At 48.9% G+C, this 25,583-nt stretch overlaps 1 protein-coding gene across 1 annotated transcript in view; it reads left to right on the forward strand.

Annotated features, from left to right (window-relative positions):
* Positions 1–25,583, forward strand: part of LOC146863631 (cyclic AMP-responsive element-binding protein 3-like) — a 78,672-nt gene that overhangs the window by 42,302 nt on the left and 10,787 nt on the right. The window contains exons 3-7 of the mRNA XM_085627694.1: positions 7,054–7,381; positions 8,521–8,612; positions 9,623–9,715; positions 10,081–10,187; positions 15,177–15,245. Coding sequence (XP_085483820.1) covers positions 7,054–7,381; positions 8,521–8,612; positions 9,623–9,715; positions 10,081–10,187; positions 15,177–15,245 — 689 coding nt within the window. The remainder of the gene's footprint in view (positions 1–7,053; positions 7,382–8,520; positions 8,613–9,622; positions 9,716–10,080; positions 10,188–15,176; positions 15,246–25,583) is intronic.

Genomic DNA, 25,583 nt, shown 5'->3' on the forward strand with positions numbered 1-25,583 from the left:
GTTGTTGGTCATCCAATTGACCGTGAATCTGAGCAAGTTCCTCACTGATTCCTGAGCCTCCTTTGTTTCTTCTAGCTGCACCAGCAGCTGAGTATCATCTGCGTAGTTAAAGATTTCACAATTCCTACGCGAGAGTTCCTCCATCAGCGGTTGTAGGTAGATGTTAAAAAGTAAGGGGGAGAGTGCAGACCCCTGGGGCACGCCCCATGTCACCTCATTAATCCCAGACAGCTGGTCCCCCATCTGGACCCTCTGAGAACGTCCTGACAGGAAGGATTCTAGCCACTTGAGCGCCTGTCCAGTTATCCCCAGCTTAGCGATACGGTCCAGCAAGATGGTGTGGCTGACCGTATCAAATGCTGCCGACAGGTCTAGTAGAATCAAAGCGCATGGTTGTTTCTTGTCAGCTCTGACTCTCCGCTCATCAATGACCGTGGCCATAACTAGTTCTGTACTATGCTGTGGCCAGAACCCAGCCTGCCTGGCATGGAGTAGATGGTGTTCCTCCAAATAGCTGGCTAAGGTGTTCAGGACGTGTTTTTCTAGGATCTTACTCAGGAGTGGCAGCTGGGAGATAGGCCTATAGTTTTTCAATACCTTAGCATTGGCTCCCACTTTCTTAAGGAGAGGGGAGACTCTAGCTTCCTTCAACTGGGTTGGGAGGTAGCCCGCTTCTAGTGAGGCATTCAGTAGGCTCAACAACTGAGGCTGAATACCAGGCAAGGCCAATTTAAACATTTTGGGGGGACAAGGATCTGTGCTGGAGCCTGATTTAACATGGCCGACAAGCTCCACCAGTTGCGTTTCATCAATATAAGGGAAACTATTCAAGACCCCGGTTTCCAGCTGACTATCTGAGCAGGATAGCAGAGACAATCCGGCTGGAATCGTGGTGATATCTGTCAAGATGTCCTGAACTTTCTGAAGGAAAAAGCCTTGAAAGGTCTTGCAATCAGGTTGATCATCTGCAAGCCTTTTCTCGCCTAGCTGCGTAAGTTCCCTTAAAATCACAAAGGTCTCCCTTTGTTTGTTTGTGGCCTCCCTAATTCTATTCTCATAATAGGTGGATTTCCTCGCCAGAATGTCCATCTTATAACTGGCCAGAAGTGATTTAAAGGTTAATGATTCTGCTGGACAGTAGTTGAGTCTCCACCTTCGCTCCGCCTTGCGAAGGGCTTGCTTCTTTTCCTTGAGCGAGACGTCAAACCATGGGGCTCCCTTTCCCTTTGTTCTGGTCCTCTCCAATCGCTCCGGGGCAAGCTTATCTAGAGCAGACCGGATCCAGGTCATCAGGGCAGTAGTATCAGAGTCCAGGTTCTTCTGTGTCATCTTAGGGAGAGGAGAGGAAAGCAGGGTCGAGATTAAGGAAACAGCCTCAATCTTCTTCCAAGATCTAACTTTCCTCCTCGTTTGCTTTGAGGCAGCCGGCGAGGGATCTCCCGGAACCCAGCACTTGATTAAGGAATGGTCTGACCAAATACAAGGACCGACTTCAGTTATTTCCATAGAGGACAGGGAGGACCAAACGAGGTCCAGTGTGTGGCCCTTCACATGGGTAGGACCCGTTACTAGTTGTTGTAGATTAAGAGCAGAGAGATTAGTTTCAAACTCTGTCTCCGTGGGCTCTCTGGGAACCTTATCCCAGTGGTAATTAAAGTCGCCTACCACAATAAGGGACATATATCTAGAGGTCAAATCTGTCAGAAGTTTAAAGAAGATATCATTAAAATCAGGTGAACTCTGGGGTGGGCGATATACTAGCAACAGCAGGATGCATGAGGATTTAAGTGATATTTTTTATCCCTAGCAGCTCTGCGCAATCACAATTTTCTGCTATCATCTGTGTCACTTTAAGACTCTTTTTAAACAAGATGGCCACACCCCCCCCCCCTGATTTCCTTAGGGCGATTGTACCAAAATGCATCAAAATCAGGAGGCAGGGCTGCTAGAACGTCCGGTGTCGATGACGTACCCAGCCATGTCTCTGAGAGAGCAAGGATGTCAATCTCGCCCTCGGCCAGAAGTGAGAATACCTCTAAGTGATGCTTTTGCAGGGAGCGTGTATTTAATGTAGCAATTATTAGGCCTTGAGTCCTGGTACGGGTAAGTACATTCTCTCCCTGCAGCAAAGCCTCTGATTGTAGTGTGGCGTGGCTTATCCCATCTAACATCGTATTACCTGTGTTAAGGGACCTGAGGGTATCGGGCGAGTATATACGTGGTCGACCAGGGGGGGTGGCCCCCTGGCCCGGACGGGCACAGACGGGCTTTCCTCTGGCGCGACGCAGTGCGCGTGCGCTGCGCGCGACCATTATAGTGCCCTAAATAGCGTATGGCAAGGGGTGCTCATCCAGACTAGAGCGCTAGCCCCGGAAGCGTCGTGGGAGCGTTTCAGACCCACACCCAAAATGGCGGTCGGGAGTGAGGCAGCGCGAAAACACCCAAATGGTGAGTTTGTGCAAACAATTTAATGTGCAAGCAATGCGGGCGTTAGGGGAGACAGGAACGCGTTATTTATGCACTTTAAAAACACAACAAGTTCACATATTACAAAGCTAAAAACTCGGCGAAAATAACAACAAGCGGCAATAAATTTGGAATGACAGCGTTAGCGTGACAGTCCAGTCTGTAATGACATGTAATTCCTTGTCTACATTCATACCCTATCCTACCTCCCTTAGTTTAATGATCCAGTTGCTTTCCAACTGTCTAAGTCCAAGCATTCTTTCCCCACCCCTGGGTAGAGGACCTACCACATCAGTACCATGAAAGCTAATGTTCATTAATTCCTTTGTCTTGTGCACCGTGTTGAAAAGTGTGGCTATTGGGTGGTATGCAGTGTTGTTTCTGATGGCTCCCATGTGTTCTTGTATTCTTTCCGTCCGTGGTATCACAGTGCTGCCTATGTAGATCTGGTCACATATACATTTTATACAGTAAACCATATACTTTGTATTGCAATTAATGAACTTATAAATGGTGTACATTTTATGCGTATTATACATAAATGTTGTGGTTTTGTATGAGGCAAAGCAGCAGATACAACATGAGCCACATTTGTAGAGCCTTTTGGAGGAGATGGTAACCAAGGGCCTCTTTTTTGCGGTGGTACATAACTTGGACAGAGGAATTGTTTCAATGTTTTCCCACTGCCTTGTGTGATTATTGGTCTATCCCCAATTACCTCCTCTAAGATGTCATCATGGATCAGCAAGTGCCAATGTTTTGATAAAATTCTATGTCCTTCAGCACTCCGCGATAGATAGGGTGTAATGAATGTTATCTTTCTCTTCTTTGTTTTCTTCTTATTCGTGACCAGTAGGCTCTCGCGCTTTACATTTGTGCGTTTGCGTCATGCTTGTATTAGTACGTCCTTGATGAACCCTCTTTCAGTAAATCTACGTTCCACCCTATCCAATTCTTGGTTCGGTTTCCCTTTGTCACTACAGTTTCTTTTTGTTCTCAGCATTTCCCAGTTGTTGAATAACGATGTACTCTGAATCATTCATGAATTAAAAGAGAACAGTACACCATTCACATTCGAGCTTGATTTTCTTATCCAGGAAAAAAGCCGCAGTGTGTGTGCTTTGGTGGCGTTGTTGTTTGGCTTCATTTTCTGCTGTTTGGTGGAGCATTGTTAAGCTCCTGTCGGCTTCTGTGCACTGACACCACGGTACAGAAGTGTTTTGGGTCGCTCCTTGGCAAAGACGTCTTCATGATAAATATGAGTTTGTATCTGTGCCATTGAAACCTCTCTCTACATTCAATGCCAGTGAAAATACATGTGGGTAAATTAAACATGTTATTTGGAACAAGTGTACCAACAAATACACTTTCAGTCGTTTGTTACTACAAAACCCAGAAACGCGTTTCTAGTGATAACAGCACTACCTGCACCAACTTTGGTGAAAAACTACAGCAACTGTGAAGTAAGCGTACTGCATTTACCAGAATGCAAAGGTGTGATCTGTGCTGGAATGAGATGGTGTGCTCCCCCCTCCTTGAATTTGTTACTACTGTTTAACAGTTGATCCCATGATTTTGCCATGTACATCTGCATCTCCAGGGTCCTATGGGCGATGGTCATCTTCTGTAACTTAAATGTTTCACGTTCGCGGCCTATGCAGTTACGTTATACTTGGAGTTGCTTAAATAACTATGTGAGTAACTAACAATCATGAAAGGACAGGATGGTATAAACCATACTCGTGGAGGGGAGGTGGATCAGGAACCATTCTAGGCTTCGCATTGCGTGAGTCCTGACCGATCTCCTTACCCAGCAGTAGCAATAAATATCTTATTGCAATCTGAACATCTGCATATTAGACATTCAGCGATAGTGACTCTGTGTTTAAGGTCAAGTCGCAGTTTCCATTGAAACAATATTTTGCCTTTGCATATAACGTAGGTGTTATTTTGTGCAAAAATTTCCAAAATGTGATCGATTTAGGTTTGACTTATCACATTTTGTGCAGACCCTACCAGCGGAGAGAGAAAAATGAGAAGTATTAAAAAAAAAAAAAGAATTCTAAAAAAGTATTTCAGCTCCATTAGGAATCTTTGCTCTCTGCTACAGAAAAAAGACCGAACAGAATGCACTAAACTTGACTTCAAACTAGAACTTTATGCAGAAGAGTGTCTTGCTAGGTTTGCTGTAAATCAGGTCAGCAGTTTCAGCAAGGGGTGGCAAAGTTAAAATGGGAGCAGAAACATGTCCATCTGCTAATAACTTTGGTGCTGTCTAGTTGATCTGCATCAACCCATCGCGGGTATCCTATGTTTTATGGAAATAAAAGAAAGGGAGCGGGGGAAAAATATTTGATTTGGTAATCATTTTAGTGGTATTTCATCAATGTGCGCAAAAAGTGCCAGACACTTAGCTTTTTTGGCATGCTTGTGGTATGTTGAATTCTCTGCAGACCCATCAATGGGGCATGGTTAAATTGAAGGCAGATGGGGAATCAAGAAGTGTTCTAATAAGTTTGACAAATCTGAACTAAGTGCGTCGGGGTTTACATAGTTAGCTTTGTTTTGGTATGGGGTCGAAAAAGCTTTGATTGACTAACATCCTTAGCACCATTTGATGGATTTGCATTCGAGTTGTGATGCCAGAGTTGGGTTCTACTTGAAAACTGTATGTGCAGCTGCCGGGTGACTGTACAGCAGACTGATAGTCATACGAAGCAGGGTTAGCCGCCGTGCACACCTGCCACGCAAACCATAACTCACACCAAGTACAGTGCATCTGTCGTAAAACTCACAAAGCCAGGCTCCATCTTGAACCGGTTGACTTAGCCTTGGCCTTTGGTCCACATTCAGCATAGCATTATCTTTTGCACAACTTGTAAAAGAGTCAATTCATCTAAACAGTGACTTTTCTATGACATAAGGGGGCACAAGTCTTCCACAAGATACGCGATATCTACGTTTCAAAGTTTGACAATAGACGTGTAGAATAAACCTATAGTCTTGAGTTGATGTATTTTCATTATGCTGGTTTAGACTGGTTATGTCTCGGAGTGTTGGAAAGTGCCCCATGTAGGCTAAAAGTCATTGGTCAACTCTGGATCAACTCCATGAATTGCCCACAGTTTTCGGAAGGCCTTCATACCAGGTGATCATGAGAGGTCCTGCCAGACTGCTGTAGCATCCACTCTTATGCCACAAGTCGATACGGGAAGGGGCTGATTGTGTGTTTTCTTTCCTGGCTGAATTCTGATGACCACAGCTGATCGGCTATGAGCAGGTGTGCAGTGCGCTGGGCCCCTAGAGACTCTAGAGGCAACTTAGCTACTCCATGCTCTCAAATTGTAGCACATAGTTGCAGTTTTGTGCAGCTGAAACTCGACCCGAAGGAATTGGGGGCTTTACTTGAGCAGCAGTAACATTACATCACATTATACCAGTATCTTCCTGTAATTATTTAGCTCGGGGTAGGGCCGCTGTGACCCATAGGAGTTTGGATCTATGTTGTGCACAAAAGGGTGTTGTGAAGTTGGTGGGACGTGTTCTCTTGTCTCTGAGAGAGAGCAGTTGTAGTGTGAGACTACTGCAGGTTTACTGTGACACATATATGGCTTTAGAGCTGTGTTGTACATGATGCGGTGTGCACCAATTGAACATGTTCTGCTTTGGACACGTATTTCACATCTGACTCCACTGCAGATTCCTTGGCTGTGGGTTTTCCGTGTTCTTCAATAATAAATTGCAATGTTGTCCTTTCTGAAACCCTAGAGATGGTGCATGAAAACGGGGGGCTGAAAACAGGGTAGGCAGCCCCTGTATTCTAATGGATGAATCTGTGAATGCAAGAGAGGTGGCGCTTCAGCAGCTTGGTGGTCCTGTGTAACCTTCGCTGTGAGATGCTCTAAATATCCTCCTCGCTTGCAGGGAACAGAGGTGAAGCCCTCACCCACAGGGCACCCTTGGACTCACCGCAGATTGGGTCCTTTCCGGTACTAGACCGGGGAGTGTGCGTCCAGGCACTGGAAGCTTCCTCTCGTGTTGAATCACATCTGGTCCACGCTACACGTCACTCTTGCTTCTGCACACTTTAATTAATCCTAGTGATCGCCTCACCACCGCCACTCTCCATTGGCAGCAGGTGGTTGCTGTGCTGGGGCTTGGGCGACAGTCCCTTGGAAGGCTAGAAGTGCCAGGATACACAGAGACTGTGATGAGAGAGCAGGTGGCATGCCGCGACTCCGTGGGCCGACTAAGGGCTCTGCTCCCGTCATCTTAGAGCTGCCCTCTCACAGAAGCCGACTGTGCAGCCCCGCCATGGCGGCCCCATCCCTCATTGACCACTGGATGCCGTGCTGCTGTAATTGCAGCTCCGACAGTCGCGGGCACTTACCTGCTTCACCCTCAGTGCTGTGGTGGTCAAAATATGTGACTAATGCATTTTAATGCAGTGATGCGGACCACCACATTAAAATGCGTTTGTCTAACGCCTGATGCGTTGTACTATGCAGGGCTGCTGTTCGGGTTCAGTGAAGAGCTGAGGGTTATCAGATGCACAACAAAACCATGAATTCTTTTTGTTTTTTGCAGATGTTGACTAAGAATGACATGGAAGATTTTCTCAGCTCTATACTAGGGCCCTTTGAAGATGACTTGGGCGTCACACAACAGCACTCTCCTCCAGGAAGTGACAGTGGCATATCTGAGGACAATCTACCTTTTTGCAGTCCGAACGCATGGGAAACGTCTCCCTCATCCAGTCCCAAAATCTGTGGCGTCTTGGACAGCCCTAGAAATTCTGAGATTGTGCAGTTCGATCATACATACTCGCTTCACCAGGACTTGCAGGATGCGGAAGAATCTGTCCTTGAGAGTGTGCGATCGGAGACGTCTGAAGGAGATGTCTTCATTGATCTAGGTAAGGCTGGGATCCTGAGTTTATACCTTCACCGTGGTATGAGCGACTGAGTAAAGGCAAGGCCTTCAGTGTCCCTTTAGTTGAATGTTTTATGGTTAAAAGTCCTGTATGATTTTAGACTTTTAGTAGATTTGCTGTGTTGGTCTAACAATCTCTGTATTTCCTGTCAAAGAGCAGTATTGGGTCAATGACTGGGTGTCTTCAGAGAAGGCTGGGAGTCCGGGGGGTGGCTAGGCATGAGTTTGTTTTGCCATTTACATGATGGAATGTTTGGGACTGTGAAGAGAGCAGGTCTGCCAGTCTGTGTAATGGCCGCTTAGTGATTGGGAGGGGACTGTGTATAAATGGGTCTTGCGTGATCAGTTTTGATTGCGCTGGAAGGAAGGTTTTTGGTGAGTATGTTGGCACTTGCAATATTTGAATATGTGTCAGTGTGTTGTGAGTGTGATTGATAAGGGTTTGCGGGGTTATTGCATGTCTTTGTGGAGCAGCATTTTCAGTATGAGAATTTTGGAATTAATTTGAGGTATGATGAGAAAGGACGGGTGAGAGAATTTTTGTGATTCCTTAGGAGGTAATTCTTGGGTGGGAATCAGAGCGTAATGATGGGAGTCTCGTAGGTGAGTAAGAGTGCACTGGGCGGGGTGGTAGAGTGTGGCGATAAGTCCGTGAATGGAGTTCTGTACTGTTATTGAATGAGAGTGTACGTAGGGAAGGATACGCCAGTGCTGGAATATAATAGTACAAGCTTGTACAGGGACTAATAATGTCAGTGTTGTTCCGAGTGGTGGAGTGGAATGCTAGATTTTGATTAAATAAGTGTATCTTGGCGAGGGTTAGTCGTGTGATGCTTGAGTGGAGAGCGGTACTAGGACTGGATAGTGGAACATGCTTGGAAGGATATTATGCCGTTTAGTAGCTCAGTTTTAGCTTCTGCAGGGACGCTCTAGATTGGTATTTGCACTGGATTGGATGGTATCTTATGATTGGTAGTAGGGTGTGACGGGAAGAGCTGGTGGGAGGTTTCTGTTCAGTGGATCTTTTAGTTCACTTCTTTCACTCTTGTTAAGTATGTGCATGATGTAGTATTGTACATATGTAGTGGTTACTCACTTTTTCAGTCTTGTTTCCTTTCCCAGAACCCTGGGTGCCTGACATGACAGAAGAGATGGACTCCAGTTCTCCCATTACAGTTTGCTCAGATGACTACACTTCCAAGTATCCAAATCAGGTATGCATAGCTGCGTGAAATGTCACTACATAGTCTGACCTGTTTACAATCTGCTTCCTTAACTGAAGCTTCTCAAAAAAACACTGCTACCAAGCCAGGTGAACTGAAATGCCCTTCGGATGTGAGTTTTTGCCTTTTCCATGCTCCACATTTGCCTGTTATCTCTTTTCTGTCCCTTTTCTTTGATACTATATAATTCATATTTCTTGGAGAATCGCTTCTGGGTCATCTATTGCAAGCATACGGTCTGCTATTCTCATGTCCTGATTGTTCGTTTTGAATTTTGGGCAATTCAAGCTATAAACCTGGACTGCAGCCCAGTGCCAGTAAAAAACAAAAACCCATTCTTAGAAAATGAGACCGCTGCGATTATTTATCATTGTTTTATTATCCTTATTAGATAGTAACATAGAAGTTTTGATAATTGAAGTATCTTAAATGCAAACATTACACACAAATGTTCTTGACCACCCTTTCAGAAGTTTTTACACAAAGAATATTAGCCTCCTTGTACTTATATTCCAAGAGCTACAGTAACATGTTAGTCCTCCTATTTTTCTCTGAACATTTCAAACCTAAAACATCCTTTTGAAACATGAAAGATAATTTTAGAATTGCATGCATGGTTGTGGGAAACAAAATATTTTAAACAACTTGCATAGACTTGATACTTTGTGAAATGTAATGTTAACATTGAGCTGATTAAGTGTTATTTACTTGTTGTGTTTTTCAGTGTCCAACTCTTACCACCTCTTTGAGTTCTGAACTTTACTACCTCTTGTGAAACACATGCTTAGAGGTAGTAACAAGGTTATCTAGTTGGGGCCTTAATTTATTGGACCTAAGACACCAGTAGAAAATTACTTTACCTACAAAGAACGGTGCCATGAAAACACTGACTGCCCGACAAACCCCAGAACACACTCACACCAGTCCCAGTACACCATGTGCTCAGCCAATCTGCATCTTTGAACTTACTCATGCGGGCTGTCCTTGATTCTTTTTCGTAGGCTGAGTTCCCTGAGCTGATCCTTACAGAAGAGGAGAAGCGGCTTTTGGGGAAGGAGGGACTCACTTTACCTACACACCTCCCCCTGACAAAGGTGAGAATGGCAGATAAAGAGTCCGTGGTCCGGGTGGTGCTTGTTTCTTCTTTTTTTTAATTGTCTGTTGTCACAAAAGGTTTGCATTTTACAGCATGAAAGTGAATGGTCGAAATTGAACCCAGAGTTAATAATTTGAATTGGTTCAATTTTAAATGCATTGTGTATAAATTCACTTTTATACATCAAACTCATTGACTCCACATTGTCTGCATTCATCTTTTGACTGGCGAGTTTTTGAATGGCTGCAGTTTGGAGGTGTTGATAAGCGTCAGTGGGTCGTTACCACATCAAATGTCTCGAAAAGCTCTCCATTTCATTTGACTCTCTCTTTCACTTTGTAACACACGGGTGTTTACTTTCAGTCCGAAGAACGGGTCTTAAAGAGAGTCAGAAGGAAAATCCGGAACAAGCAGTCCGCCCAAGAGAGTCGGCGCAAGAAAAAAGACTATGTGGGTGGACTAGAGAACAGGTACTGGGTGTGAGATATGTTTGTGTACCCTTTGGAACATATTTTATCTGTGTCATTCATCCAATCTTGCCCTCAATTGTCTGTGTAAATACTTTTGCAGACTCCAAGTCAACTAGCAAAACCAAAGGAAATGAGGGACGGAGTGTTGAACATTGCAAGCACTCACCCCCAGTCAACTGATCTGGGCAGTTCGGGCTGGACTGTTCCCATGAGGCACAGGGTCAGACTGATTTGCATATGGCCATGTCTGAACTGGGGTGGCAGAGTGGGCTAAAGAACGGTGATGGATTAAACCCAGATCAGTTGACTGGGGGTGAGTGCTTGCAATGTTCAACACTCCGTCCATCATTTCCTTTGGTTTTCCAAGTCAACTAGGACAGCAATGAATGTTCTGTTTTGGGCAAGTCAGATAGTTTCACCCTCATGCTTTGTAAAATGCACTTGTAACAACTTAGGGCTGTATTTAGAGTTTGGTGGACGAGATTTTCCTTCACAAACATGACTCGTCTCATCCTCTGAATTACAAGTGCGTTATAGCTTGTAGCCAATGTAATATTATATGACGGACTAGATAGCTGCCACGTTTTTACAGAGTATCTCTTCTGGCAAACATTAAATGAAGCCAGTAGACTTTTATACTCCGAGAATTGGTTCCTACACACATAGTGTAAGTTTGACATATATAATCCAACACCACAGGAAGCAAAATGGTCCTATAAAAATATCTATGTCTCCCTGTTCCTCCTCCCCCCTCTGCTCCTCTCTACGTCCATCATTACCTCACTCTCCCTCCCTGGGGTTGTTGATTGTCACCTCAGGATTTTAGGCTGTTATTTTTGAATGATTTATCATCATGTGAGGACTGAATCAGCCTCAGAAAAGAATACTACACACCAGACCATTACATTCATACACGTCGTACTGTATGATTACATGTGAAGTCCAAGCTTGTCATTTCAGTAGTCTTCTCTACAGTCCATAATTAAATATGAAACACACATGTAACTAGACTAAGAGCACTAACTACCAGTGTCCAGCTAAGGCTGCTTCTGCTCAGCTAATATGCAAGGCACTGGACGAGTTATAGGTGAACATGTGAGCACACACGTGTGGGCTTCACATGTGAGACTACTGTCTTAACCGGCCTTGTACCTGTGCACAGGTAGCCTGTCTCCGAAGGGACTCTCCAACGATTGCTACTGACCTGGAGTAGGCCTTATAACCTCAGTGACTCTTCAGATTGGTACTGACCTGGAGTACGCCTTATAACCTCAGTGACTCTTCAAAGATTGGTACTGACCTGGATTCGGCCTTATAGCCTCACTGCTACAGTGCACAAAAAGTGATGGATGTAATGCCTAAATTAATCACAGACATTGGTAATTAATCTGGGCCGCATCCCAATCCACTGTTATTTTGCGCACCAGCCTACCTCAGTTTGGATCCAGCTATATGCAAATCAGTCTTGACCCTGCTCCAATGAGATGCAGCCCGAGCCATTGCCAGTTGCTGACATTAATTTAACCATTCCATCCTCAACTTGTTGTTTGTGCATTATAACCTCAATGGGCATTTATAGCGTCGGTCGGTAGTGTTTACACTGTGTTACACGTTATAAGCAAAACTTCCACTAAAGTGCAGTTTTGCTCAATTTAGGACTACTAGGTTCAGCGAGACCCCAATATAGAAGTAAACATGCACCTCGAGTGTAGATTTACAGTCCCTAACATATCTACACTCCATATCACACTTTAAGAATTGTTATCTTTACCTGGCTCTGCCAGATTCCAAGCCTTTGCCCCCACCTCCCTTTAATGGGCATAGTTAATCATTCTGATCTCTCCAGCAGGAGGGTCAAAGGCCTCCCCGTACAATAAAGCAATTAACAGTAAACGACCAAGTTCCTAGGAAATGAAGGGGCGGGGAGGAAATCTACTTCTGTTAATTAGATTGCCACTACTCGGCCAGGTCCACAGAACAAGAGGGCGGACAGACTTCTGGAGCCAACACGGGAGGGGCTCGCATTTGAAGTTGTGGTGGAAAGGTATCAGGCAACTGTGTCAGCTAGGGTTGGAAATGAGGCTCTCAACGGAGTTGTTTCCACAGGAAACTTGAACTCCATATACTGGATTGTCCCAGAATGCTGTGGAGTGATGTGCCACCCTGATGCCCTTTGGCTCCAGCTGACCCTCAGGACTAGGATGGGCCCCTCCAGGGTCAATGGCGTTGGCCCCATAATGCCCCCTGAGGAACAATTGAGCATAATAGACCAACTGGAAGAATCTGGATGGTCCCCTTGGACCTTCTCTTTGCTGGTCTTTGACTCAGCTGCTGATACAGTTGCCCTACAAGGTGACCAGGCGACCATGGGCCCATGGGAGTGTGGCAGAGAGGGTAGTCTGCCTATTGGCTGTGGATGAAATGATATAGAGCCCCCCTCTTCCCCTATCCCCACAAAAGCAGAAAATAGCCTCAAGAGTGCAGGCAGATGACAGGTCTGGCGCAGGGAGCCAGAAAATTAAGCTCCCAAGCAAATCATCCTTTTATAGGCCAGTAGGCGCGGTGCTTTGCTTTATATCTCTTGGTGGGCCATGGCCTTGAGGACGGCACAGCTTTAATGAATTACTGTCTCCTGGGAGGTGATAGGCATGGGGCCCCTCCCCAAGATTGCTCTTTGCACTGGGACTCCATCCCAATGGGCCTGGTTTGAGAATGTCGTCCTGGCGGAACCCCATACCCCGGGACAGATAGGCATGTCCTGGAATGCCCATGCACTCTTACGAATCCTGCTCCCGGGGAGGCCAGAGCCCTTGATGTGAAGGCAGAGCATCTCCTCTTCTCCCGTTGTGTCTGAGGGCGCAGAACCCGCCTGCACTCCACATGGGTGGAAGAGAAGACACAGCAACTGCAGGCAGCTCCCATGCTGCACACCCGCAGAGGCCCTGCAACCCCATAATGGAAGTCAGAGCTGGGAGTGCTCCAGGTGGGACCGGGGCACCCAGACATTTAAAATGAAAACATGTTGCACAGCCATGTACTTATAGGATACCTCCCTGCCCTGTGGCGGAAATATCTGCCCCACGGAAGGACACCATCCAAGCCTTTTCAAACCTGCATAGAGGCTACATGATGTGCAGCATCCCCCAGGTTGTTTTAAAACCTAACTCTGCCTCTCCCAGAGGATTAAATCTGTGAGCCCTGGTGCGGTTTGCTTTCATTGCAAGCACTACGCTAGCCTGTGCCTTGTAAAGAGGTTCAGAAGTGCGGGGACCTCTATTGGTTGGTTCTCCAATTACAGTAGCAGTCTAATTAACCCCTTGCATGCCCGCCCCTTTCCCCGCCCAGTGCCGCGCTTTGCATTAGCGGGCGGAGTTCATGACGAGCTGGACTCGTCATGGGCACAGCGCCACCGCAGCCCATGACGAGTCCAGCTCGTCATGGGCACTGAAGGGGTTAAAGTAAAAGAAAGACTCTGAGACATATGTATTAAAGGCAATACTTTATTCCCCAAGGGTAAGGGATGACAGTGCAAAGTTTAACAGTGTAACAAATGCTCATGACTGTTGGTGAATTATACCACATGGCTGTTTTTACTCCTCGGGTGATACACTGATAAAGCCAGTAGGCCAGCCTCTTCAATAATGACCAACACTTCTATTGTGTTGTTGCTTATATGTTGGCGGAGGAGTGGGGAGTGTTGGAATAATAGGGTTAAGGACTCACTAAGAGTGCAACTTGATATGATGGTGTCAGCAGTGGTATTTTAATTTACCTGCTTGTAAATATTTGCAGTTTATTACGTAGTATTCAGTAGTGTGTGTAATCAAAGTTCTTTTCCTTTTTTAAAAGATAAAGCATTGGTTGGACAATGTATTAAGTGTTGCTGTTGCATTCCAATGAGTTGGGGTTACTAGTCCACACCACCTCTCCTGAGGAGGCTTTCGACTGCTCTGTTTTGCTGCCCTGAGAGAGTCCAGCACTGTAGTGGAGCACTTCGTTCCCAGTAAAAAGAAAATTGCGGACTCGTTTCTTGTGATTTACACACTTCCTTCGCAACTTATGACCCAGTTGCTTACAGTGGATGTCAATAATCGCCCATTATGACAAATGTTTTTGCCCTTCCACCCTCACCTGCCTTTTTCAGTAGGCCCCTCATCCCACAAGTGCATAAAACAGCTTCTGTCCTCCTCATCTTCTGCTCTTCTCTGCAGCTGTCTCTGTGGCTATGTTCTCTGCACTCAATCAAAAAGTGGAGAGCATGCGCCATTGTCTGCACCAGGAGAAATCCCCTTTTGGTCGCAGGTCTGCACAGTACCAGTGTCCCTGTTTGCAGACCTTAGGGGGTGGACGAATGCAGGTAACAATTCTATGGATCAGCACCCACATACCCACCACTTCACAAATAGTGTTCTTGCTCTTGTGACCGGTGCACTCGGTGCCCTCTTGTGGCCCCTTCCAAAAGGGAGACGCCTCCTCTGTAAAAGGGGCTTCAGATAAATAAACCATCCTGCCACTCTGAAATACTTGCACACACAGATTCCTCCCCACCACTATTTAAACCGTTCTTCTTTATTTCCCCTCTCATTACTCTTGCACACCCACTTGGATGGCAGGGATTAGGGTGTTATTGCTTAACAAGTTACATTTAACACAGAACTTTGCTCCAGGCTCTATTGTTTACCTTAATAATTCTCATCACATCTTTTCATTTCTGTAACTACCACAAAAGTCATTGGTTTTTAAGTGACAACATTTGTGTTCAAAAGTCTTCAATGTCAGTCAACCTGTTGCGTCACCGGTAGGTGCCAACTACAAAGCTGCCATCGTGTACCCTTGTCTGATGACTGCGTTTCTCTGTTGGGCCTTTCTTGGCTGCCTCTCAATCCAACCCCAGATCAAGTCTCTTCATTCTGTATTTGACTTGACATTTACAAACTCTACTCAAGTAAAATATAACTTTTCTCTCCTCTTTTCCTTTGCTGCCTGTAGGGTTGCGGCCTGCACAGTGCAGAACCAGGAGCTGCAGAAGAAGGTGCAGCAGCTGCAGAAGCAGAACATGTGAGTCTGACTCCTCGGTCTCTCTGGTCTTGTAAGGTGTTGCCTCTGCTGATTTAATTTCCTTGCATTGACTGGAGGCGCCCTTTATCTTTGCAACCTTCATCACCATATGACTACTATATGTGTATCTTCAGATAGCAGTGTGTGTCATGCATTCGCTCCCATGCAGTCTTCCTGTCTCTTTGCTGGCATAGATGTGCATCTGTCACTAACCTACAGCTGCCGTCTCCCCTTATCTATACTTGTTGAGATGCAAGTACCTCACTGGCCTCCAGCTGCAGTTTCTATTTGTATGTCTGTAGATGTGTTTCCTTCACTGACTTTCAGCTGCAGTCGCACAGTCTCTTTACTGGCGTAGATGTGCATCCGTCAGTAACCTACAGCTGCCGTCTCCCCTTATCTATTCTTGTTGAGATGCGAGTACCTCACTGGCCTCCAGCTGCAGTTTCTATTTGTACGTCTGTAGATGTGTTTCCTTCACTGACTTTCAGCTGCAGTCGCACAGTCTCTTTACTGGCGTAGATGTGCATCCGTCAGTAACCTACAGCTGCCGTCTCCCCTTATCTATACTTGTTGAGATGCGAGTACCTCACTGGCCTCCAGCTGCAGTTTCTATTTGTACGTCTGTAGATGTGTTTCCTTCACTGACTTTCAGCTGCAGTCGCACAGTCTCTTTACTGGCATAGATGTGCATCCGTCACTAACCTACAGCTGCCGTCTCCCGTTATCTATACTTGTTGAGATGCGAGTACCTCACTGGCCTCCAGCTGCAGTTTCTATTTGTACGTCTGTAGATGTGTTTCCTTCACTGACTTTCAACTGCAGTTGCACAGTCTCTTTACTGGCATAGATGTGCATCCGTCAGTAACCTTCTGCTGCAGTCGCACTGTGATTCACTGGCAAAAATGTGCATCCGTCAGTAACCTTCCTCTGCAGTCGCACTGTGTCTTCACAGGCATAGATGTGCATCCGTCAGTAACCTTCTGCTGCAGTCGCACTGTGTCTTCAGTGGCATAGATGTGCATCCGTCAGTAACCTTCCGCTGCAGTCGCACTGTGATTCACTGGCATAAATGTGCATCCATCAGTAACCTTCCTCTGCAGTCGCACTGTGTCTTGACTGGCATAAATGTGCATCCGTCAGTAACTTTACACTGCAGTCGCTCTGTGTCTTTACTGCCATAAATGTGAATCCGTCAGTAACCTCCTACTGCAGCAGCACTGTCTTCACTGGCATAAATGTGCTTCCATCAGTAACCTTCCTCTGCATTCGCACTGTGTCTTCACTGGCATAGATGTGCATCCGTCAGTAACCTGCCGCTGCAGTCGCACTGTGTCTTCACTGGCATAGATGTGCATCCCTCAGTAACCTTCCGCTGCAGTCGCACTGTGTCTTTACTGGCATAGATGTGCATCCGTCAGTAACCTTCTGCTGCAGTGGCACTGTGTCTTCACTTACATAGATGTGCATCCGTCAGTAACCTTTTACTGCAGTCACACTGTGTCTTTACTGGCATAGATGTATATCCATCAGTAAACTTCTGCTGCAGCTTCACTGTCTCTTCACTGGCATAGATGTGCATCCGTCAGTAACCTCCCGCTGCAGTCGCACTGTCTCTTCACTGGCATAGATGTGCATCCGTCAGTGACCTTCCGCTGCAGACGCACTGTCTTCACTGGCATAGATGTGCATCTGTCAGTAACCTTACACTGCAGTCGCACTGTGTCTTCACAGGCATAATGTGCATCCGTCAGTAACCTTCTGCTGCAGTCTCACTGTGTCTTCACAGGCATAGATGTGCATCCGTCCGTAATCTCCTGCTGCAGTAGCACTGTGTCTTCACTTACATAGATGTGCATCCATCAGTAACCTTCCGCTGCAGTCGCACTGTCTTCACTGGCATAGATGTGCATCCATCAGTAACCTTCCGCTGCAGACGCACTGTGTCTTCACTGGCATAACTTTCTGCTGCAGTTGCACTGTGTCTTTACTGGCATAGATGTGCATCCATCAGTAACCTTCCGCTGCAGTCGCACTGTCTTCACTGGCATAGATGTGCATCCATCAGTAACCTTCCGCTGCAGACGCACTGTGTCTTCACTGGCATAGATGTGCATCTGTCAGTAACCTTCCGCTGCAGTCGCACTGTGTCTTCACTGGCATAGATGTGCATCCATCATTAACCTTCCTATGCAGTCGCACTGTGTCTTTACTGGCATAGATGTGTATCCGTCATTAACCTTCGGCTGCAGCCGCACTGTGTATTCACTGGCATAGATTTGCATCTGTCAGTAACCTTCCGCTGCAGTCGCACTGTGTCTTCACTGGCATAGATGTGCATCCATCATTAACCTTCCTATGCAGTCACACTGTGTCTTTACTGGCATAGATGTGTATCCGTCATTAACCTTCTGCTGCAGCCGCACTGTGTCTTCACTGGCATAGATGTGTATCCCTGGGGGCGCTAGGTGGCGCCGGACCAAGATGGCCGCGCTTTAGTGAGGCTCTGGCTGCCCGACCCGCTGATCCATCCATTATTTGCTTAAAGCCCCCCTTCCCACGGACGAAACAACTATGCCCGTGAACCTCATGGAGGGCTAAGGACTCGCTGCCAGTTTGACGCGCCGAGGCCCGGGAGATATCCGCTACGGAAGCAGCCCTGGGGGAAGACGACCGCCTCGGCCGGTGACGAGAGGCGGACGCGGCTTCCACGCGAATGCCGGTGCGGCCATGCGGCGGTAGGCCTGAGGACAGGAGTGACGCGGGAAGGCCGTCGCGGGCCTCTACACGGGACCTGGTGACGGCGCCTGCTGACTGCGACCCGAGAAGAGGTGCTGGTGCTCCCCCAGGGCATGGCTGCTGCCATCCCCTCCCCCCCCCCCACCCCCCTGTATAAGGTGGCAGCCCAGAACTAGAGCCCAGAGTCTGCGGCCCGGAGGATGCGGCGATAGGAGCGCCGCTGCTGCGTGGATCTGCCCCCTCGACCGCGGGTAAGACGCGGCTGGCGCCTAATAACGAGAGACTGTGCCTGGCCTTGCTGGCTGAGCGGCGAATGCCCATCCTGCTACCTGGCTGCGAGACTGGCGGAGACTGCGTGGTGCTGGGGCCGCTCCCGGACAGGGGAGAGAGTAAACACACACCGGGCATTGGGCGGCGGCGCGCCTTCATATATGCTGAACACTGCATGACAGGAGCCCTTAGATACCGAACTGAAGATAGGGATCCTGCTGCATTGAGCTCCAATTGCATACTGAGCTGAGACCGACCAGCGCCACAACAGGACATAGCCCAGGCACAGGAAACAATATTAGGATAGGAAGAAGGAGAGTGCAGAGGAGGGGCGGATTGAAGTGCTGTAACGCCTGGAGCGGCGCGATCATACGGAGTGGGTTTCGGTGGTGCATTATCGCGCATACATCAGTGAGGGGCGAAACATGGGGAAAGCGGAGGCGCGCCAATCTAAACTGCCCTTCGAGCAGAAGAAAACGTCCACGCGCTCTGTCGCTGAAGACCCAGGCGTCCCGGCTCCGACGCCGCAGAATCCTCCAGAAGCCTCCACTAACGAAGAATTGAAAAGCATGCTTACAGTGATGCAGCAAAGCTTGAGTGCCCTCTCGGGGAAAATAGACACCATGAACACTCGCCTCGACTTCCTGGTGTTGAAAGTGGACAAACATGAAGAGCAGATTAAAGAGGCTGAGAAGAGAATCACCGACACTGAGGACAATGCTACCAATATGGCCAAGCAAGTGTCGCAAATGGACAAGCTGCTTAACGTGATTGCGGCCAAGAACGAGGATCTTGAGGCACGTAGTCGAAGGAACAATATTCGCCTGATAGGCATTCCGGAGACCACAGCTACGGGACGCATGGAAGACTATGTAGAACGGCTACTTACCTCCTTGCTCGGATCGGAACATTTCTCAGCGCAGTTGATAGTTGAACGGGCGCACAGAACCCTAGGCCCGTGACCTCCGGCTGGTGCACCACCGAGGCCAATAGTGGCAAGGCTGCTGAACTATCGAGACCGCGACGCTGTCCTGCGGAGAGCGCGAGACATGTCGGAGCTGCAGTTTGAAGGAAATCCGTTCTCCATTTACCCGGACTTCACACTAGCCGTCCAGGAGGCGCGAAAGAAATATGTACAGGTGAAGCAGAAACTGCGCAAGGCAAACGTGGAGTATGCATTATTATACCCTGCCAAGCTGAGGATATGCCACCGAGACCGCACGGTTATTTGCAACAACCCGCACCAAGCGGAGGACTTTCTCAAGTCATTGAAGCGCTCTTCCCCGGTGCGCGGCGGCGCTGGCGGGCGCTCAGGATCTCAGTCACCAGGGGAGGACGACTGATGGCGGCATATAGTGAGCACGGCTGCTACAGTCAAGCCTTCCTGGGCACGGACTGAGTGCCCATGATGAATGGCAGGAGGGCCTACCCTGGACACCTTCTGCGACAGGGGCGACGCATGGGGAATCTGCTGCGGGCGGCCACATCAACCGTGCCACGCAGACATCACCGGCAGCGACGATGATCGAATGCTACACACTTACTGGCAGATGAGTATCCGGGGCTGGGAATGATCTGCGTTAATAACTGTTGAGGCGGGAATACCCCCCACAAGAAGGCACGATATGATCCACTGTATATGGGCTTGCCTGGACTGTTAAAAAGAAGTGGGTTCACAGGGGCACAACTAACGTGGGTTGGGCACCCTCCACCCTGACCCTCCTGCGCCCCAGGTCCATTGGGGAGGGTACGGGGAGTCCCTCTGTTTGGAAGGACGCGAGGGTTTAAGAGACACACCAGCACCCCACTGAGGGAGGTCCCCCAATACCTACGGATAGGAAGTATCAAGACTCTCTATCCTGTTATTGCTAGATGCCACTGTTTAGCGTCTGGCAGATGTTACTGGTTGGAGGGAGGGGGGAGGGCTCGCGGATTCCGGCGCAATTGGGGTGCTGATGTGCGTCGGTAGGGCGGGAGGGCTGGGGGGGGCAGAGCCTCAAGGGAGAGTTGGAGGGGACCATTGTATGATTGGTACTAGAGATGCTGCTCTATTTTCACACCACTGCTCCGGGACAATTGCCACTGTAGTACGCTGTGAGCCACAAAGGGGAAATGTAGCGCACATAGCGCTTGCACTCATAATCATGTCTTACACTAGGATACACACATGGAGGGGTCAGGACGAGACACGGTGAAGCTCCTGTCATGGAATGTTCGGGGGCTGCGAGATCCCAGGAAGAAGAGACAAATTCTCTCTTACTTAGACCGACATGACCTCAGTATAGCGCCACTTCAGGAGACACACACTGACCCTAGATGCCCCCCGACCTTCGGCAGCAGATGGGCTTCCTATAGAGTATTCTCAGCTTACTCCACGTATGCTCGGGGCACAGCAATCCTGCTCAAGAGAGGTGTACCCCCTTTCGTTTTGAAGGAACGCGAGAGGACAGAGAGGGCAGATATTGCATGATGTGGGGATCGCTAGAGGCTCACTTGGTGGTCATAATTAGCTATTACGGCCCCAACACGGACAGCCCTGACACTTTGACTACACTGTGGGGACAGATACTAGACATTGGAGCCACTCACGTGTTATGGGCGGGTGACTTCAACACGGTCAGTGACCCTGTCAGGGATCGATCTACACACTCGCCTCATCACTACACGCGAAGCCAGGGCACATTGCAGGGACTTCTGGGAGACGGGGGCTTAGTTGACCTGTGGAGATATAGGCACCCAGAGAAACGAGAGGGCACCTTTCACTCGTCGTTACACGAGTCCTGGTCAAGGCTGGATTATTGGCTCGGCTCCCGAGGGGCTTGCCTGTGGGTTCGGGGAGCGGATCATCTGGCCCGGACGTTGTGAGACCATGCCCCTGTATGCATCACGCTTACTGTCCCCAGCCTGGACGCAGGCCACAGGTGTTGGAGACTTGCCCCCGAGGCGCTGCTGGATGAGGTGTTTAAAACGGAAGTGGGGGAGGCTATTGCTGATTTCTTCGAACGGAATAAGGGATCGGTCGAACGGGTGGGGACACTATGGGAGGCGTTTAAAGTGACCATGCGGGGGATTTGCATGTCCAAAAGTTTTGGGGTCTTGAGGGACATCCGCCGGCGGCTTCACCTTTTGGACGGGGAACTCAAAACCCTCAAAGCGAAAGTCTTGCAGGCTGACTCGGGGGAAGATAGGGCTAAGATGAGGGAGACGCTGACGGAGTACACGGAGACGGCAGAAAGAGAGATAAAATTCCGAGGGAAATACGCGCAGGCAAGGCGCTATGGGGAAGGCGGCAGACCTGGGAGGGCCCTTGCTCAAGACATCAGAATGCCCCGGTATGCTAGTTATATCCTTGGGATAGAGGATGGGGAAGGTAAATGCCACAAGGATAGTGCTCAGATACTGCAGACCTTTACTGATTTTTACGCTGAGCTATATAGATCCAAAGGAACCAATACACTTGACCTCCCAAGCTTTTTTGGGGACATCACGCTGGGATACTTGGAGGACAATCAGAGGGAGTTTCTCTGTGCGCCATTTACTAATGATGAACTCAGAGAGGCGGTCCTCCAGCTGCGGTCCGAGAAGGCGCCGGGGCCAGACGGACTCCCAAGCGACTTTTATAAAGTATACCTAGACCAGCTGGCCCCTGTTCTGCAGGACGTTTATGCGGAGGCTCTTGAGGCTCAGGTATTGCCGCCCACAATGAGAGAGGCCCTTATTATTCCATCCTGAAGCCAGGGAAACCGGCCAATAAGTGCGATTCATACCGGCCCCTTTCCCTTATAAACGTAGATAGTAAAATCCTCACTAAGCTGCTGGCTAACCGACTTAACCTCCTGATGGATAAGCTAATTCTGCCGGATCAGGCAGGTTTTATTCCTGGACGATCCACTTCCCATAACCTTCGCACCCTCTTTTCGATTATCCAACAGGTGGCCCCGCAACTGCCACTGGCGGCTGTCTTCTTGGATGCCACCAAGGCATTCGACTCGGTAGAGTGGGATTATCTGCATGCGGTGCTTCGAAGCATGGGGTTCCCGGTCGGGTTTTCCGCTTGGATCAAATTGATCTATATGGCCCCGGTGGCCCGAGTGCAGATTAATGGCCGCGTATCCGCGGCTGTACCGCTATCCCGTGGCACTAGACAGGGGTGCCCGCTGTCGCCGTTGTTGTTCGCCTTGGCGATGGAGCCATTGGCGGCCAAGATTCGCCAATATCATCAGGAGAAAGCCCTGAGATGCCTGCTGCGTCCTATCCTGATTTCGCTATATGCGGACGATGTCACCCTATACATCAAGGACCCGGTACACAACCTCAACCCGATCCTTCGGGAGTTCGTACGATTTTGGGGGGGCTCTCAGGAATACAAATTAATTGGTCGAAATCCCAAATTCTTCCTCTGACCCCGGCTGCTGCCCCCTTTGCGGTTGACTACCCGCTGGAGTGGTGTGACACTACCGTTCGGTACTTGGGCGTCAACGTCTCCCTAGTCGGGGAGGAACTGATCCGTGACCATTACGGCCGGGCCATCGATACACTCCGCGATACTATAACGAGGTGGATAGCCATGCCGCTGTCCATGGCCGACAGGATATCCCTGGTCAAAATGATAGTGCTACCTAAGTTCCTTTACTACTTCTTGAATATCCCATACCACCCTGGGCGACCCTTCTTCGACACTCTGCGGACAGAACTTATACGACTGGTGTGGGGCGGTAAGCAACCGCGCATTAAGTGGGAGACGCTGGCCAGTCCGTATCCGATGGGAGGGCTCGAGCTTCCTAACTTTGAATTATACTATATATGCGCCCAGGCGCACTATGCGTACTACTGGTTCAGTGGCCCGAAGTACACTGCTCACCTGGCTGTGGAGCATTGGCTGGCGGACCCTGTCCTGATAGAGGGTGCAGTGCTGCAACAAACATCGCGGTGCGAGCGGGCCCCCACGACGGTAGACTGCACGGTGCGTGCATGACAATGGATCGTACGCAAAATGCAGGCCCCCATGGTCTATTCCCCCCGTTTGCCGCTGGCGTTCCATCCCCAATTGACCCTCTTGCAGGAGGGTATTTTTAAAAAATTCAAAAGGCAGCGAGGAATCCACACGTGGGGTGACCTATATAAAAATGGGAAATTTGTCACGCTACATCAGCTGTGTGGCGATTCTCCGCCAACTGGCATGGAAACATTCCTTTACGCCCGACTCCGGGAAGGCATACGGGCTTGCACCCCGGGATATCCGCAGTAGCCGCAGGTGCTTCCTCAGATGCACACGCTCCTGGCGGCGAAGACTGCGTCTCACTTGGTTTCCATCCTCTATAGATCCCTCTACGCGGAAATGAGCACACCGCAGTGCGCTGCTCGAGCTAGGTGGTCGCACGAGCTGGGGCAGGAGATCTCGGACCAGGAGTGGCTCTATTGCTGCGCACAGACGGAGAAGGTGTCTGCTAGCTATAGGCTGCGTATTACGCACTACAAGTATCTACAACACTACTATTACACGCCCGCCCGCCTGCACCCATACGGACTGAGAGGGGACGCCAGATGTGATAGATGTCGCGCTGATGATGCGGATATGCTTCACCTGGCTTGGAGCTGCCCGGCCCTTCAGGAATATTGGGAACGGATATTTGAAGCAGTCGGGAAAATGTTGGACACTTCGCTTTCACCTTCTCCGCTGCTGGGCATACTGGGGTATACGGAAAAGCTCCCGATGATACACAGGAGATTCGCCTCTGTCCGTTTCCTCCTTGCTAAATGGAAGGTGGCTTGCAGATGGGGCAGAGGAAGGGCGCCTAAATTTAAGGATTGGCTCGTAACGATGATTTGCTGGCAGGAGCGGCTTGCCCTGTACTCTGACCTCCTTCCGTCGGCTTCCCGACCCCGGGACATATGGGGCCCACTGAAGGCGTACCTGCTGCGCACCCCGCTGGCATCTGACGTAGCGCCTCCGTCCTCATCGCCCGGCTAGAGAGCTGAGAAATTCTTGCGACGCGGACTGGGGCTGGGGCGGCAGGTGGCAGCTTTCGACACACTGCAGCGGTTGAACACTTGGCAGGGCCGGCTGAGCACTGAGGGTTCCAGGGGTGGCTGCACAGCTTACTGGGTGGTGTGCTGGGATCGCCATTGGGGCATGAGAGACTGATCAGGTGGGAGAGACCCCCTCTGCTGTAGCTACGTACTTAAGACTGTGTCCTGGGGTACGGGCGGCTCATTAGGCAAAAGTGCTAGGGTACCCTTAGAGACCACTCTCACCATGAGGCTAGTTGACTGGGGGTTTTGTTAACTGTTCTCCAACATTGTTAGGGTTTGCGATCCCTAGTTCCACCTAAAGTAAAAGGGAGGGAAACATACAAAAGGGGAAAGGCGGGGGGGGGGGAGAAAAAACTGAAACCGGCTTCTGGTTCTTGACGCGGCCTGCCCTCTTGGGTTGTTGGCGATCCGCTGTGTACACTCCTACCCTTTCCTTATCATAACGCGCTGCCGGCCAAGGATGGTTGTAGGCATCATGCTGTGTACGAACACTATGTACTTAATAAAGGTTTTGGAAAAAAAAAATAGATGTGTATCCGTCATTAACCTTCTGCTGCAGCCGCACTGTGTCTTCACTGGCATAGATGTGCATCTGTCACTAACCTTCCGCTGCAGTCGCACTGTGTCTTCACTTGCATAGATGTGCATCCATCATTAACCTTCCTATGCAGTCGCACTGTCTTCACTGGCATAGATGTGCATCCGTCAGTAACCTTCCGTTGCAGCCGCACTGTGTCTTTACTGGCATAGATGTGCATCCGTCAGTAACCTTCCGCTGCAGTCGCACTGTGATTCACTGGCATAGATGTGCATCCGTCAGTAACCTTCCACCGCAATCACCATGTGTCTGCTTGAGTGTGGCTCATGAGGTTAAGATACAAGTTATAGCTAACAGGGCAAGATGCTCCTCTAGGCATTAACTAGAAGAGTGCAAACGATGCACTCTTGATAGTGTCTCAATAGGGGCTTTGGGAAGCACGCCTGTTACAAGTCTGCTCTTTTTTTCAATTTAAAGGGTAGTTAGAAGGCGGCGTTATCAGTGGATCTGCCAAAAAGTGTCTGATACCCTGTCCATTCTTCTGGCCCGGACTGACTGTGAAGTGGCATAATGGCAGATTTTCTTTGGGTGAAATCTCACCCGGCTCTCATTTTCAGAGTCCCCTTTGTGGGTAATAAATCTGCTGACTTTTTTCCTACCTGTCCCTGTGTTTTCGTATCTGTTACTTGAAGGCATGGTGGGGTTTGACCAGAAAATGTCTCCTACACGTTGGCATAAACTGCCATCTGTTAGAATGA

Source organism: Triturus cristatus, chromosome 2_1, assembly GCF_964204655.1.
Source record: "Triturus cristatus chromosome 2_1, aTriCri1.1, whole genome shotgun sequence".
NCBI lineage: Eukaryota > Metazoa > Chordata > Amphibia > Caudata > Salamandridae > Triturus > Triturus cristatus.